A 16,341-nucleotide genomic window follows, 5' to 3' on the forward strand; every position below is an offset into this window, starting at 1 on the left:
GGAAAACATACATTAGCCTATAAGCATGCTCAAATGCGAGTCCAAATAGAAAAGTTACAAAATCCTCGATTATCAAATCGGACCAAGTTAAAATAATGACTTTTTGCTAGAGTAAAAATTGTTAAGATTCAATCATACCATTGGGTTTGTAACAAAAAATTATAGAAACTGGACTATTTACTTGTCATTTTTGGAGATTAAAATGTCGAATTATCGTTAAAAACGAAAAAGACATCAATTTTAGGGTCCCATTGGACAAAAAATGTAAATTTTTGTTAGAGACAGAATTTGTAAAAATTGATCAAACCATTAGATCCAGAATAAAAAAATTAAATAAAATAGAGTATTCATTCGTCACTTTTGGAATCCAGACGATCAAGTTATTGTCAAATGAAACAATAGATAAAATACCGTTTTCGTCCCAAAAATCTATATAAATAAATTTTTTAAAATTTTTCACTATTTATCGTCATTTAAAACCATCCAAAAACTAGCCAACGCTTTTTTTTTTTTTTTTGGTTTTTCCCTCGACTTTCCAACTTAGATTCGCTATGAACGGTCCGTCTTCGACCTCCAATGTAGAAGAGAAAAACGTCCGCAGCCTCGACCTCTACAAAACCCATTTAATTTTCTTTCATTTTCTTGTATTTTTCGTCCCGTATCATCAAAAAACAGCCGTATATATATATAGGGCTTTCGTAACTTCGACATCGGATTTCATCTGTTTCGGGGTAAAACCGTCCTCCGCCGCAGAAGAGAGAAAGGATGACAGCATTGAGATCTTCGAAATCACTAGGCCAGATTCAAAAATCAGTCACCTCGAAATTTGATCTGTCTCGATTTTCGTGCACACACTTAGATCATCTAGCATAAAGATAGTAAGGAACTCTCAATTTCTATTAATAATCGTAGATTGTGAAAATTGCATTTAGGATTTTATTAAAAATTTATGATGTGTTTTCAAAAATTTAGAATTCAATTGGTTATTTCAAATTCACGCTAGAACTTACATATTTGATATGTTTAATTGTATTTTATAACAAATAATACGTGGGTAGGATATTTCACCGGGTTATTTCCGTCAGTTAGGTCTTGTGCACCGCTCGGACCCCGTTTTGATCTAAATTTTGTATTTTTTTAATGTTATTGAAAAAAATGAATTTCATAGTTGAAAAAATGATTTAATATTCAATAAACTCATATTGAGTTGATGAATATTTTTTTTTTTTCGAAAAATTGAGAACTACAAAAAATTGAAAAAAGAGGAAAATGGGATGAAACGCTAAAATGTCATAATCACACCCGAGGGGTGATGTCTGCATTTTACATTTGAAAAGATGGGATGTCACACCTCGTACACGTGCCAAACTGGGCCAGTGGCTAGGATAGCAGTGCTACACATGGCAAGTTCCATAAGTTGGCACGTGACTGCTGGTAGGAAATACGGTCAAGGAGTGATGTCTGCATTTTACATTGTGTGTTGTGTCTAGGTTGGTGAAAGGATATGCAGGAATAATGATTGGTTGCATGTTTATTTAAATTCTGTTGGCGTAGAGGCTTTAAGTTCTGTTATTTATTTTAGGCCGGATGGCCACAGTTGCATGGTAAGAAACTAGATATCTATTCTCAGCCTTGTATTATTAATTTCTCTTTTGTTTTCAAATGAAAATAATATATGTATATAATTATTTTGTGAACTATTAAAGAGTTTGTAAATACCTAAAGGGATAGTGCGTCATATCATTCGGAGTGGTGTACTATCCTAGGATGTACGGCAGGGACAACCAAACTCATGCGTGGTATGGGACGCATATGAGAGTGGAGTCACAATTGGAATCCGGGTTTATTCCTTTCTATCTTTACCAGTGAACTTGTAATGTAAAGGTGGTCATATACGAATGGATTGTATATTTGGGAATCACATGCACGCTTGATAGGCATAGACGAAGATGATTAGTCAATAATCGCTAACAATCTATAGTAGTCGAACGTTCTGACACATCGAAAATAGACCTATTGCTTACAGTTACGTCAAACGGCCAGCCTGAGCTAGATAAATAGTCAACCAAACGTGATAAGTGCAGCGATCGACCACAAAATCATGAACTAAAAGCCAATAAGGAATTATAACATCATGTCCCGACTGGGAGCGATCCAGTCGTGAATCCCAACTCTCTAATTCTATTACTCCACCATTGTGTATTATGTATTTGTTGTCTTATTTTGATATATAAAATGAAATGCATGTTTAATGTTTTCATTTGGTCAATTAGATTTGTATAAAGAGAAAATGTTATAGTAAGTACTGTTGATGAATGTAATGTGAGTTTTAAAATGTTTAGTTGCTCATCCATTGCTATATGTACTAGTTAATCATAGTTTGTTCTGTAAAACTTTGCATATGTTAATATGATTTAGTATGGTTATTCGTTCATGTTAGGAGAGGTCATTAGTAGAAATTATTTGTTTCCCTACTGGATAACCATTGTTACTCACTCTTTCCTTCTCCATTTTTTTAGTTTCAAATCCAGAGCTTGACGAGACAGGTATAGAACACGAGTGAGGACTATCTGATAAGTTAGATAGACGACCAGAGTCCGTTACCTGGTAAGTACTAGGGTTATATCCCTTAGTGGTGTTAGTTCGTGTAAAAGTATTATGGATTCTGTATTGAGTGTTAGGACTTTTGTTAGAGTGAGGACTTTTTGTATAATATTGTATTTTATTTATCCTTCTGTACTCTGATCTATCGTACGTTATTAGATTTATATAGGTTTCCGCCAGTATTATATTTTGTATGTATATATGCAGGATTATGTATGTCGTCTATTAGGTACAGGTTGAACGTTTTGGAATGCTAACATAAATAGATGAAACCATGCCGAAATTTCGAGGTGCTATCTTGTGCCTCGAGATCTGACATGGGATTTTGTGTTAACGTGCGGGGCACCACAAGCTTTCTCATCAATAACCAATTTACTAACATCCTCATAGATGTGGGAGAAGAGTATGTTTATATTATATATCCTATTCTAGTTTGTGTTTCCTTTTTCAATTTTTTTTTTTCTGTAAAATTCTCCTTTTTAACAGTGCTTTGAGAGGGAGAGTGTATCTACCATAAGATTAGCTTGCAGAGTTCAGGTTATCCAATGAAGATGTTTTCTCAAGAAATGTTTCTAATGAATGGAGGGAGTTTATGAAAGAATAGATTATGAGAGCAAGGTTCTATTTCAACGAGGCCGAGGAAGTAGCTTCTCATCCTGATAAGGATAGCCGTTGGCCGGTATTTTCACTCACTGCCTAGCTAACACAATTTCATATGTATTAGTATGCATCTATTCTTAGAAACTGTAAATTTTACATGCATGTATTTAGTCTCATATATTTACAAGAAAATCTGGGCCTATGTTTTTGTACTTGGTCCATGTGTTGAATGCATTTTGGATAAATGTGTATTCATGACTTGATGAATCTACCCAAACTCTTTATTTGATTTGCATTTGTGTTTCTCTATTGAAAATTACAACTCTAGTAGGAATCGATTTGTATTGCAACCTTACACTCACATATTAGATCTTTTACATGACTTTTATAGTATTTGTTTAGATGTTGATTATATTCTTATGAATTTTTACTGATTGCAAGTAGTGCACTATGGTGTTCATAATTAAGTATGGGAGTACAACAATGTTGAAAGACCACATTTGAGTAGCTGATTTTTTTGTGTCTTAATTTTATTTTCTTTGTTTGCAATGTAAGTCTTTCAATTAGTACTTGGTTTGTCACTACAAGAACTAACCCTTGTATGTTTCATAATGTGAATGCTGTGCTTTATTCTAATTATGGTGTGACAATTAATTGAAGTATAATAAGTAAAATGTGGCGTGCCAATAGCATTTCTTAAGAAATTGAAATGTGATAAGTGAAATTTGGGATGCCAATAACAGCTCTTTTTCTTTATATAATTGCAGATTTTATTTTGAAACGAAAATTTTAATAAATTTTGTTTACAATATTAGAGGCGGTTTTGAACCGCCTAAAATAATATTTATTTAAAAAAAAAATTGTTATTAGGGGCTTTTTTAATCCGTCGGGTATAGTTCATCTACTTAATTTGAGGCGGTTTTCAAACAGGCTCTAAAAATATAACAATTGCCTCTAAAAATATAACCACCACCCTTAAATAACATTAATTAGAAACGATTTTAAAACCGCCCTTACATTGCTATTATTAGAGGCACCCTTAAATCACATTATTTAGAGGCAATTTTAAAACCGTCCCTTACTTGGCTGCTAAAAGTAATTGACGATGCTACTATAGTGGATGTTTGACTGAACCGCCCTTATATATTTTGCAGGCAGTTTCCATGAAATTGGTAGCAGTTTAAAATCGTCTAAAAAAACCCTCATATTTTGTAATGGTAATACTAAGTGATGCTATTTTTCTTAAGATTAGAAGCTTTAAAATCATCGTGGTTTCCATGAACACAAACCAAGAGTAATGCAATTATTTATCACATTCTAGAAATGAAGGAGTTCTTGAGTTGCCTTCGGAGGATCTTTCCTGCCGCGGACTTGGGAATGGAGTGTGTAAACAGCACTTTCCTCACCTTCTTGTATGGTGCTACCTGCCAACAATGTGTGAATGTCGGGCTCAACTACGATGATATATCATCAACATCATTTAGAAAGAGGGCTGCAATTGGCGCCCCAACTTTTACTTATTGCACCCCAATTAAAAATAAAGAAAATAAGTAAAAGTTGGGGTGCCAACAGAAGCTCTCTTGTTTTTTTTTTTTTTTTTGTTGCTAGATTTCTATTTTTTGGGTTTAGAATTTTATATGAGCTGAATCATAATTGTAAACAACTACTAAAACTGTTTGAGTGATGTAATGACTTTGTAATGTTGAGATTATAATCTGAACCAACCCTTGATAATGTTTGAAGAGCGTGTTTTAATCTTTAATTGGGGTGTGATAAATAATTTAAGAAATTGGGGTGTAATAAGTTTAGCAGCTCTCTTTAAAAATCAGTTTGTCATTGTGTCAATAAGATTTGATTTTGGGCTTTGGGAATGGGATTGATCCAAGATCAGTATTGGTCTGAGCTAATTCAAGTTGGGCTGAGTAAATCTTGACTAAGTTAGTCTTGTTTTATAGTGGTGAGGAATGGATGTCTCAATGTCAAACACAATAAGGAGGCATAGGAACTATGGCCATGAAGAAACACATTACTATGTATAATAAGTACTAAACTAAGTTGTTAAGACCTATGTTACCTGATTTGTGGATTCATTCAATCCAAATTCAGGTTCGTGGTCCACCACTCGAGAATGAACCCGGTTGGTAGGGGTAGACAGAGATGAGGACATTTGAAGGTTGAAGTGAGGAGTATGGTAAGGAAGATGTTGAAGATGACATATTTTGGGAAGAAAAAATCGAGTTATTTATTCATTTAATAGGTTGAAGATAAGGGTATTTGGTCATTTTTTATAAAGACCAAGGTCAAAAGGGGCATGTTAGCAGTTTGCAAATTTAGGGGGAAATCTCAATATTATCAATACGTGGAGGGACCCAAAATAATTTAGTAAATAAATGAAATTCGCGTGGTTCGCTGCATTTCACGAACCTAAAGCCGTACCATGAACCGGTTCGTGGTTTGGTACCTTTATAACGAATTGGGTAACCCAGGTTAAGACTAAGTACTTAGTATCATAGTCACCAAGTTGGGGTTTGGGAATAAGTTGGTAATGGGAAAATTCGGTAAAATCAGGAAACATCTAAAAAAAGTCAAGAAAACATCGAGCTAAGTTAGGGGCTATGTAATTGTTCCTACTAGTGGGTGTTCTCACATTATATCATCCAGTTCCAAATTAAACAAGATTAAAAAATCACCAATTCCCATATTTATGTATTCATAGCCAGTAACCACAGATACACAACATGTTCAAGGTTTATACTTCAAAATATATATATATATATATATATATATATATATATATATATATATATATATTATATATATATATATATATATATATATATAAAATCGCAATCATGAATCCAAATTAGGATTCATTAACAGATCAAAAACATCAAATCAATGTCATCCTCCTTATTTTACAGCATTATCTATGATATAATCACGAAGTTTGTCAAAGTCATGTCTTATTAAAAAAGTTGTGATTAAATCAATGAAGGAAAAAGTCACAATTTAATCACGATTTTTTCAATAAATCAGAGACTTTGGTGACTGTGCTTAGTATAAAACATAATATGTTTTAATCCGCTAGTCGTGTGGATTACGAGATGGCTATTTAGGTTTTATAGAGATAGAGTTTCTTTGTCATGTAGTTGAAATCAAGTGTGTATGAATCAATAAGAACGACCACATAAGCCATTGCGATGAAAAAGAATTACCTGCAAAGCTACAAAGTTGATCACGTCTGCTTGGGAAAGTGCACTTCCACATCTCTTGACCACAAATGCCACCGGTACCTCTCCAGCTTCGTCATCTGTATGGCTAAACCACCAAAGATTTCAACAAATTAGATGAAAATTATATTATTTTTCAAATTCATAAAGAACGTTTAATCAACTATGGTCCGTGACCCACTCTAGTCGATCCTGTATAGAGATTAGCTTACTCACGCTGTTACAGCAACATCTATTATCTCTGGATGGCAAATTAATATGGCTTCTAAATCAGCCGGAGCAATCTGCATAAGTAACATTCTCATCAAGAAGAAAATTAAGACCCTATAATTTTTCATGGCCAAGCGTCTCGGAAATTTGCATCAGTCCATAGTAAAAGTTATCATGTTTTCTAACGAAATACGGACATAGTTCACTAAGTTTGAAAAGTACAAAAGCAAAAATATTTGTGACGAACCCTTTTTGCTTGTGGGAGTTAGATTCCTTAGGTCTGATGTTCCTTAGTAGTTCAGTGGTAAAGCATTCAGCTGTTAACCGTCTTGTTGTAGGTTTAAATCCTACTTGGGAAGAAATTATAGTTATAGCTTTTCTGACCAAGTGACCACTTGGAGATTTGAAATCTGGCTTTGTGTTAGTTAGTTGACATTTAATTTTATTATTCTGGAGAACTGCTATTGGCACCCTAACTTTTACTTATTACACCCCAATTTCTTAAATTATTTATCATGCCCCAATTAAAGATTAAAACACACTCTTTGAACATTAACAATGTTTGGCTCAAATTATAATCTCAACATTACAAAAAATTATAACATTCATTCAAACAATTTCAGTAGTTGTTTACGATTATGATTAGGCTCATATAAAATCCTAAACCCAAAAAATAGAACCAAGCTAAAAAAAAAAGAGCAGCTATTGGCACCCCAACTTTTACTTATTCTCAACCATTCACTAATTTTTTTTATTTTTAATTGGGGTGTAATAAGTAAAAGTTGGTGTGCCAATAGCAGCTCTCTTATTCTGGGCTGTAAAAGACCATCTTCATCTTGGATCATATATCAATGCCGGATCAATAAGCAGATGTGGGATCTTATAAACATGCCTTGAACTGTTTAACATGAGATGTGTTACAGATATGGACTGGAGCTTATCCATTGAATGTACCCTGCATCTCAATCTACAACATCCATTATGACCATGGTTTAAAGTATCGGAATGTATCAGTTGATACATATTGGTATCGGCCAAGATCGATACGAAACATTGAATGTATAGGGTTTGTATCGAATGTATTGGCCGATACCGTATCAGTTTTTTCATTAACCGAAACGTTCAATCGATACGACATTTTAAACCATGATTATGACTACTGATGCTGGAGGTGCCCACCCATGCTGAACGCCTTCAGCCAGTTGCACAAAATCATAGAGGAAAATTGACTTTCATCCATATTGACCTTTGTACCACCCAAATTTTGTGTACTCATGCTGAGAAGATAGACTATCTCTATTGGCCTGATTGACGTTCGAATTTTCTAGCTACTTTTATCCTAAGTTTTCAATATAGTGTAAGATTCAGAAGTAGCTTTGCATGGGTTTTGCTTATCAGCTCATGTTGCACCTCAAACTGCTCAGCATACAGGGTCCTCCAACCAATGTGGGGAAAAAAATTTGCAAACAAATAATTTCAACTTGGTTTACTAACTCAACAAATCAACACATGCACTGAGAAGTTTACAATTTGTACTTTTTTCTTGATAGTTTACAGCCCCTTGTACTTGATTGTCTGGATTTATTAATAAGACTGATTTCTAATCCCATTGTGTGCAGGCACAGTGAAGTTACTTGGTGATTTGGTTGCCACTAGTCGCTATCGATACAAAAAATCCTGTTTAATTGTTTTTGGAGCATAAATATACAATTAAGGAGATTGATTACGCACCTGAAACCCCTTGTATTTTATGGTTTCTTTTATGCGATCGAATATATATAAGTACCCATCTTGATCGAAGTGTACAATGTCTCCAGTATGAAGCCATCCTTCTTCATCGACAGTAGACTTTGTAGCATTTGCATCATTGAGGTAGCCTGGAAAATTTCTAAAAGAATTAATGTCTTTAAAAATTGAAGAGAAGTAAACACGTAGAAAAATCATTAAAAGATGATACGGGATTAAGTAAATTCTCAATGGAGATCCAGTGTTAAAAAACAGTACGAAAGATGAAGAGGGAGCACAAGACGAAAAAAAAGAAAGGGAAAAGTTCCTACAAAAATCTACTATTACTACGAAGGACCCAAACTCATCTGATCAAGAGTCATATCCAAGTGTGGACAAAGATCAAGACCAAGCACCAATGCAAAAACTTACCCACAGAGCGATCAAGGCTCAAGTCCTCTTCTCTTACAAAGTTCTTTAGTGTCCCAAAGTTTCAATCCATTTCATTCTTTTTCATCTATTTTCATCTCAAATACATACTCTTAATTGTATAGAGCATCACTTCTTTGTTACTCTACTAGGAAGGAAACTATACCAAGCCAGAGCGCTAAAATATCATCATCTATGCCCGATACCAGTGTGCCATAACATAATTGCCTTAAAGATTAACAAAAATATGTAAAATCCAAGGACATATAAAAGAGAAACTTTGTACAAGTTTGTCTAATGACATACTCTCAATTGAGAGGTGGCGTGCACAAATGGGCTTGTCCAACAACTTTGCATTTGACTTTAGAGGTCTTGGGTTCAAGTTCAGCCTCGTGTTTGCCAAGATATAACCATATAAATGACAAAGGAAAAACTCAAAGGTTAAAGAAGAATCACAAGAAGGATTTTAGAAATTATAAATTATAGAAAATTCAATTGTGAACTCTAGCTGCATTTAAAACATCTTAGTTACTTTATTACCTTTCATAATACCTGGCCCGCATAGCCAGAGCTCCCCACTGTTGCCGGGAGGCAAACAAGAACCAGTGTTCCAATCCACCACTTTAGCCTGCATGTTTGGAGCCAACAGTCCTACTGACGTATACTTTCTACACTTTTCAGTATTGAATCCACGAGTTCCAACTGCAGTGGACTCAGTCATGCCATAACCCTAAAGACGGAAAAAAATCACAAAAGACAGTTGAGTAAAGATCACTCTCTTACCAAAGAAACTACATATTTAAGCCAACAAACAACCATAAATTGAAACAAATTTTAGGTACAAAAAAGATTTCTATTGGTATTCAGTGTTGATTGAATGTTTCATGGCTAAAACAACAAAATGGAAAGGAACCCACATTACTTTCCTTGTAATAACGAACTAACGTTATGAGAAATATTAGTATTGTAAACTAAGATATCAAAATGAAGATAGAAAATTTTGTGCAGCATGAAGTCAGCCAAACAATAGGGAAGAAAATGGCCCATAATTCTCAATTTATTGTAGAGCATTTGATGGAGGATAACCATTTAATATCTGAACTTTCTTGTTGTTAATATATATCTTCTTTTTTTATCTTGCCAACATACAAAAAAGGGAACTCAAAGAGGGAATCAGGAAATTAAACATGCCAATCATTTCTTAGCTGACTTAAATGTTTAAATATATATATATATATATATATATATAAATAATTTTACTTTTTCCTACTTTTTTTTAGAGAAAAAAATAATTGGCCAAATTTTAAAACCGAAAACAGAAAGGTACAGCAACATAATTAAGAGTTGGAATCCAATTAATTGGGCATTTGATTAGTAGTCCTTCTTAATAGAGACAAATTTAAAGAACAAAATACAAGCTCAGAATTGCATTGAGAAAACATAATCTGCAAAGATAAAAATTAGAGCTCATGAAGCAATTTTGCAAGGACACAGAATTTTATCATCTGAAACAGCGTCTCATAAGCATAAAAGTAACATAAAATATTTAAAAATTGAACAGAAATCTTCAAATATATTAAATCAAGAAAAGATAATTAATCACTCAGCCCAATTCAAAAATATTATATTGGGGCAGATTTAACAATGAGTCACTTCACCTGAATAAAATCAACATGAGGAAGACTCTGAAGAAAGTCCTGTATTGTCTTCTTACTCAAAGGGGCTGCTCCACACGAAACCTGTTTCAAACTCCCCAAGTCGCAACCACCACGAGCCTTTACTCTAGTCAAGGCCATCAATATTGGTGGAACAACGGGCAAATGTGTAACCTTATACCTATCAATAGCTCTAACCATCTCATCTACATCAAAATTCCTCATCACCACAATAGTTGATCCCAATGATAACAATCCCATTATTAAGAGTGAAAGACCATAAACATGGAACATGGGTATCGCAGCCAAATACACGTTCTTTGACCCTGGTAGGTTCTCATATTGAGAAGCTTCGAACCGAACGAAAAGCTCAACCACAGATATCAAATTTCTATGAGATAGAACCACACCTTTGCTTACCCCAGTAGTACCCGATGAATATAAGATTGCAGCTGTGTCTTGTTGATTAATTAAAGGTGTTGGAGCCAAATTAGGATCTCTCGAAACAATTTTACGGAAAAAGGAGAACTCGGGCAAGCTTGAATTGATGTCTTGGACCATTGGAACACCGATAATTTGAACACCCAAATTCTCTAATTTGTCCAAATTCTCAGATGTAGTGAAGACAAGGGTCACATTGCAATCCTTCATTTGTTTATTTATCTCAATGTGACTACTTAAAGGATTCATAGTAGTGGCGATTGCACCGATCAACAAAACAGCCAAGAAAACAATTGGTAAGAAAAGGGTATTTGGCAATAAGATCAAAACTACATCACCTTGAGAGATACCAATCTCATGAAGTCCAGAGGAAATGGATTTAACCATTTTTTGAAGTTGTGAGTAAGAGAATGAAAACCCAGATGAAGAATCAATAAGAGCTGAAACCCCATTGTGTTTATGTGAGAAGAGGAAGGAAACAACATCAAGAAATGGGGATGTTGGGAGTTGTATGGGTTTGTGTTTGCTGTGATAGATTCCTGATTCTGAAGAGAACCAGTTAGATAAAGTTTCCGTGTTGTGGGTTGTGGAGGATTCGGGTTGGAATGTGGAGTTCTGCATGTTGGGTTTGGTTTCAATATCTGAGAGAGGGTAGTTATGACGGTTGGTGTAGTTTCTATATAATAAAAAAAAATTAGGGTTTTTTTTTATGGGAGATTAAGATATGGAGCAGCAGAGGAGCAAAACGACTGAAAAACATCATGTCTTGGTTCTAGTGTTGCTCCCCTGCAGGGAGTGCGATTTTGTTGGCGGGCGTGTTGTTGGGGCATAGAGGATTGCTTTGGAATATTTTTGCAGCAGTCCTTCCATCTTAATTTTATTTATAATCCTTAAATTCTTTATTAATTAAATTCAAATCTAAACATTGATATTTTTAATTAAAATAACAAAACACTTGTCTTACTATTGTAATAAGATTTTAATCTTCATTAAGGGTCTTTTTACTCATACGGATAATCACATCACCAGTCCAACACTACCACAACTCTCTAAATTTCATCGAAAGTCTCAAATCAAAAAAATAAAATTCAAGAAATAATTTTTTTTTGATCTTGATGTAAGTTTTTGAAAATGACCGAACTTTCAAATAACTCTCAAACTTAAAATTGAAATACAACAGTGAAAAATAACTTTTTTGGGGATTTATTTTTTCAAAGTTTATATACTTTTATCCTCGATAATATTGAAGCATCCGATCATATTTTTGAATGCCACAATGTGAGTCCAAGATTAGTCAAAAACGGTAAAATATTTTAGAGAAGCATTTTTCCTACTAACTTAGTAAGATTTGAAATTTTGCCAAGGATCATTGAGCTCAAATGGATTACCAAATTGGCAAATCAAAAATTAAGGTTTATGATCCTGCAAATAAAGTTAAAAAATAATAATTTATGAAAAAAAAAACTATATTTTTTTTAATGAAAATGATTTCCTCGAAAAATTTTGATAAAAATAATAATAATGAATGAATAATATTTTTTTAATTAACCTGCAAAAAAAAAAGGAGATTTTTCAACTTTTTACTATGAGAGATATTTTAAGAGAGGAACTATTGACATCCTAACTTTTACTCATTACATCTCAATTACTTAAATTAATTATCACACCCCAATTAAAGATCAAAACACACTCTTCAAATATTACTAAGGCTTGTCTCAAATTACAATCTCATCATAATAAAATATTATAGCACTCTTTCAAATAATTTCAATAGCTTTTTACAATTAAAAAAAGTTCATATAAAATCATAAACCTAAAACAAAAGAATCTAAGAAAAAAAATACGATTTTCTATTGGCACCCCAACTTTTATTTATTCTCAACCATTCACCTTTTTTTTTTTATTACTAAGGTTTGTCTCTAATTACAATCTCAGCATAATAAAATATTATAACACTCTTTCAAATAATTTCAATAGCTTTTTACAATTAAAAAAAGTTCATATAAAATCCTAAACCTAAAACAAAAGAATCTAAGAAAAAAAAAATAAGAGTTTCTATTGGCACCCCAACTTTTACTTATTTTTAATCATTCACTTATTTTTTTTATTTATTACTAAGGTTTATCTCTAATTACAATCTCAACATAATAAATTATTATAGCACTCAAACAATTTCAATAGTTTTTTACAATTAAAAAAAAAATGTTCATATAAAATCTTAAACCAAAAAGAAAAGAATCTAAGAAAAAAAAAATGAGAGTTTATATTAGCACCCCAACTTTTACTTATTCTCAACCATTTTGATATTTTCTTTATTTATTACTAAGTTTTCCCTCTAATAACAATCTCAACAGAATAAAATATTATAGCACTCATTCAAACAATTTCAGTAGTTTTTTACAATAAAAAAAAGGTGCATATAAAATCTTAAACCTAAAACAAAAGAATCTAAAAAAAAAATGAAAGTTTTTATTGGCACCCCAACTTTTACTTATTCTCAACCATTCACCTATATTTTTTTTATTACTAAGGTTTGCCTCAAATTACAATGTCAACATAATAAAATATTACATCACTCATTCAAATAATTTTAGTAGTTTTTTACTATTAAAAAAATGTTCATATAAAATCCTATACCTAAAACAAAATAATCTAAGCAAAAGAAAATAAAAAAAAATGAGAGAGTTTCTATTTGCACCTCAACTTTTACTTATTTTTAACCATTCAATTGTTTTCTTTATTTGTAATTGGGGTGTAATAAGCAAAAGTTTGGGTACCAATAACACTTATCTTAAATTATCTCTCATAGTAAAATGTCGAAACACATCCTTTTATTTTTGCAGGTTAATTAGAAAAATATTTTTCATTCATTAGTTTTTTTTTTTCATTTTTTATCTAAATTTTCAAGGAAATCATTTTCATTCAAAAAACATAATTTGTTTTACATAAATTACTTTTTTGATTTTTTTTTTCATAATCAAAAACCTTGGTATTGGATTGCCAATTTGGTAATTCATTTGAGCTCAATGAGCCTTAGTACGATTTCAAATTTTACTAAGTTAGTAGGAAAAGTGCTTCTCTAAATACTTTATTGTGTCCAAGTAACCTTGGGCGCACCTTGTGGCATCCAAAAACATGATCGGATGCTTCAATATTGTAGTGGCAAAAGTATATGAACTTTGAAAATACAAATCCCCAAAAAAAAAAAAAAAAAAAAAAAGTTATATTTCACCGTTGTATTTCAATTTTAAGTTTGGGAGTTATTTGAAAGCTCGGTAGCCATCAATTTTCAAAAACTTACATCTAGCTCAAAAAAAAATTATTTCTTGAATTTTATTTTTTTGATCTAAGGCTTTCAATGAAATTTAGAGGGAGGGTAATGTTGGACTAGTGATGTGGTTATCTATATGAGTAAAAAGACTCTTAGTAAGAATTAAAATTTTATTACGTTAATAAGACAAGTGTTTTGCTATTTCAATTGAAAATGTCGGTGCTTGGATTTGAATTTAATTAATAAAGAGTATAAAGATTGTAAAAAATATTAAGATGGAGGAACTGTTGCAAAAAAATTCCAAGAAATCCTCCAATAGGATTGCACGGTCACTATGCATCAACAAAATTGCACTCCCTGGATGGGATTTTAATTTAGGGTGGTTTAGAGATACCCCTCCACATTTTGATAAATAGTTGAGAAATTTCCTTCTATTTCTTTACTTATTATAATGAGACACCAAAATTTAATTTGGATGTCTCAAATGCCCACCGCTACATTTATGAGCAAGTCCAGTCAAAAATCAAGAAAATTGCAAAATCCCAAGCTCATATAGTCATGGTTAGTTCTCAAAGTTAAAAATAATAATAATAATAACCTTTTTCCATTTTATAATCAAGTTGGTTAGAGCATCTCCAATGGTAATGTTAGCATTGTCTTTAGCAATTCTATTTTTTAAGATCAAAAAGTGAAAAATTGTCAAATTTGAAATGATGCACTCAAATGTATTGTCTTAAATTCAAATGCCATATTTTCATTTTTTTTTTTTCTCTTTATTCTTCTTTTCTTATTTTAATCACAACCATCCATTATATCAATAACCATCCACAACCATTCATCCTACCAACCACATATCAATTATTACCATTCATCATATCAATAACTTTATCAATCACAACCATTCATTCTACCAATAACTATCCACAACTATTTATCCTACAAACCACCTGTTAAACACAATCATCCATTCTACAAATAATCATTTACAACCATTTATCCTACCAACCACTTCGGGGCAGAGCTAGTAAAGAGTTGGTGGGGGCAATAGCCCCCACAAAACTATTAGGCACCCTTATATTTTCAACTAATTACATGCCCCACTTGCCCCCACACCCTCACCTCCCTCCAATTTTGACCCCCCTTTCAATTTTTTGTTGATGACATTGCCTCTTGATTGGGCCTTCTCATACACTAATTGAAAATGACCTAAATATCTCGTTCTTCAACTTCTAACAAAAAACCTATGAATTTCTCCTTAAAACCATTCATCTTCAAGTTCTTCAACTATGCAACTAACCATAGTTTGCCCCCACTACAAGAAAATCCTGGCTCTGCCCTACAACCACCTATCAATCACAATCATCCATTCTACCAATAATCATCTACAATCATTCACAACTACTTATCTTACCTAACTCCATTTCTTCTAATTTTTATAAATTCATTACTTTTATCACGAATATTCATATTCAAATACATTTTGATGAGTAATTTAAAGAAACCATTTTGAGAGGAGATTTTGATGAATCTCTATCAAATGAAGATCGGAGAACGAATGTCGTGCAAATTCTTGCATCAAAGTTCTACGAAGGTACACAAGACAACCAACAAAAACATGTTGGTTCTTCAAAAGGTGGATGACATATATATTGTGATAGAAACTCCGGCAATAAGCAACTAATTAAAAATTATTTCGCTGATAATCTCGTTTACCAAACAAATATTTTTTTGAATGCATTTTTGAATGTGTCGTTCACTATTTATTTGTATCTCAAATTGTATATAACAACGCGATGATTATTTCTTCCAAAAAACTAATGCAATCGAAAATGCCGAGTTATCTAATCTACAAAATATGACTATGACAATCAGGATGCTTGCTTATGGCATGCATGTCAATGTTGTAGATGAGTATATAAAAATTGGTGAAAGTACAACTATCAAGTCTTTGAAAAGATTTTGTTGAGCGATCATCTCAATTTATAAAGTAGAATATCTGAGATCACCAATAAAAGTAGATGTTGCTAGACTTCTACAAGAGGGGGAGAAACGTACGTTTCTTGAAATGTTGGGAAGCTTGGATTGTATGCACTAGAAATAAAAAAAATTATCCAATTGTGCAGCATTATTGATTTTCTTCCATATTGTTGTCAAAAAATTAAAATTCAAGAGAAAG

At 32.5% G+C, this 16,341-nt stretch overlaps 1 protein-coding gene across 2 annotated transcripts; it reads right to left on the reverse strand.

Moving 5' to 3' along the window:
* Positions 1 to 4,440: 4,440 nt before the first annotated feature.
* On the reverse strand, positions 4,441 to 11,730 carry LOC147393267 (AMP-dependent synthetase and ligase family protein). 2 transcript variants are annotated; one of them, XM_086456731.1, is made up of 6 exons: positions 10,457 to 11,730; positions 9,339 to 9,528; positions 8,376 to 8,521; positions 6,651 to 6,718; positions 6,420 to 6,522; positions 4,441 to 4,628 (listed from the first exon to the last, which is right to left on the reverse strand). In XM_086456731.1, exons 1-6 carry the CDS (start codon positions 11,513 to 11,515, stop codon positions 4,515 to 4,517), a joined length of 1,680 nt encoding a protein of 559 aa, XP_086312857.1. In that variant the 5' UTR covers positions 11,516 to 11,730; the 3' UTR covers positions 4,441 to 4,514. The 2 variants fall into 2 exon arrangements, 1 of the variants encoding a protein (XP_086312857.1); XR_015182341.1 differs by lacking the exon at positions 6,651 to 6,718.
* Between the last annotated feature and the right edge of the window lie 4,611 nt (positions 11,731 to 16,341).

Source organism: Akebia trifoliata, chromosome 10, assembly GCF_017979445.1.
Source record: "Akebia trifoliata isolate Shusen 1 chromosome 10, ASM1797944v1, whole genome shotgun sequence".
NCBI lineage: Eukaryota > Viridiplantae > Streptophyta > Magnoliopsida > Ranunculales > Lardizabalaceae > Akebia > Akebia trifoliata.

Coding starts and splice junctions, on each gene's coding strand:
- LOC147393267 (XM_086456731.1), bottom strand. CDS start 11,515: ATGCAGAACTCCACATTCCAACCCGAATCCTCCACAACCCACAACACG. Junction 9,529..10,456: donor CTCATGTTGATTTTATTCAG/GTGAAGTGACTC, acceptor TTCCGTCTTTAG/GGTTATGGCATGACTGAGTC. Junction 6,523..6,650: donor ATAGATGTTGCTGTAACAGC/GTGAGTAAGCTA, acceptor TTGGTGGTTTAG/CCATACAGATGACGAAGCTG.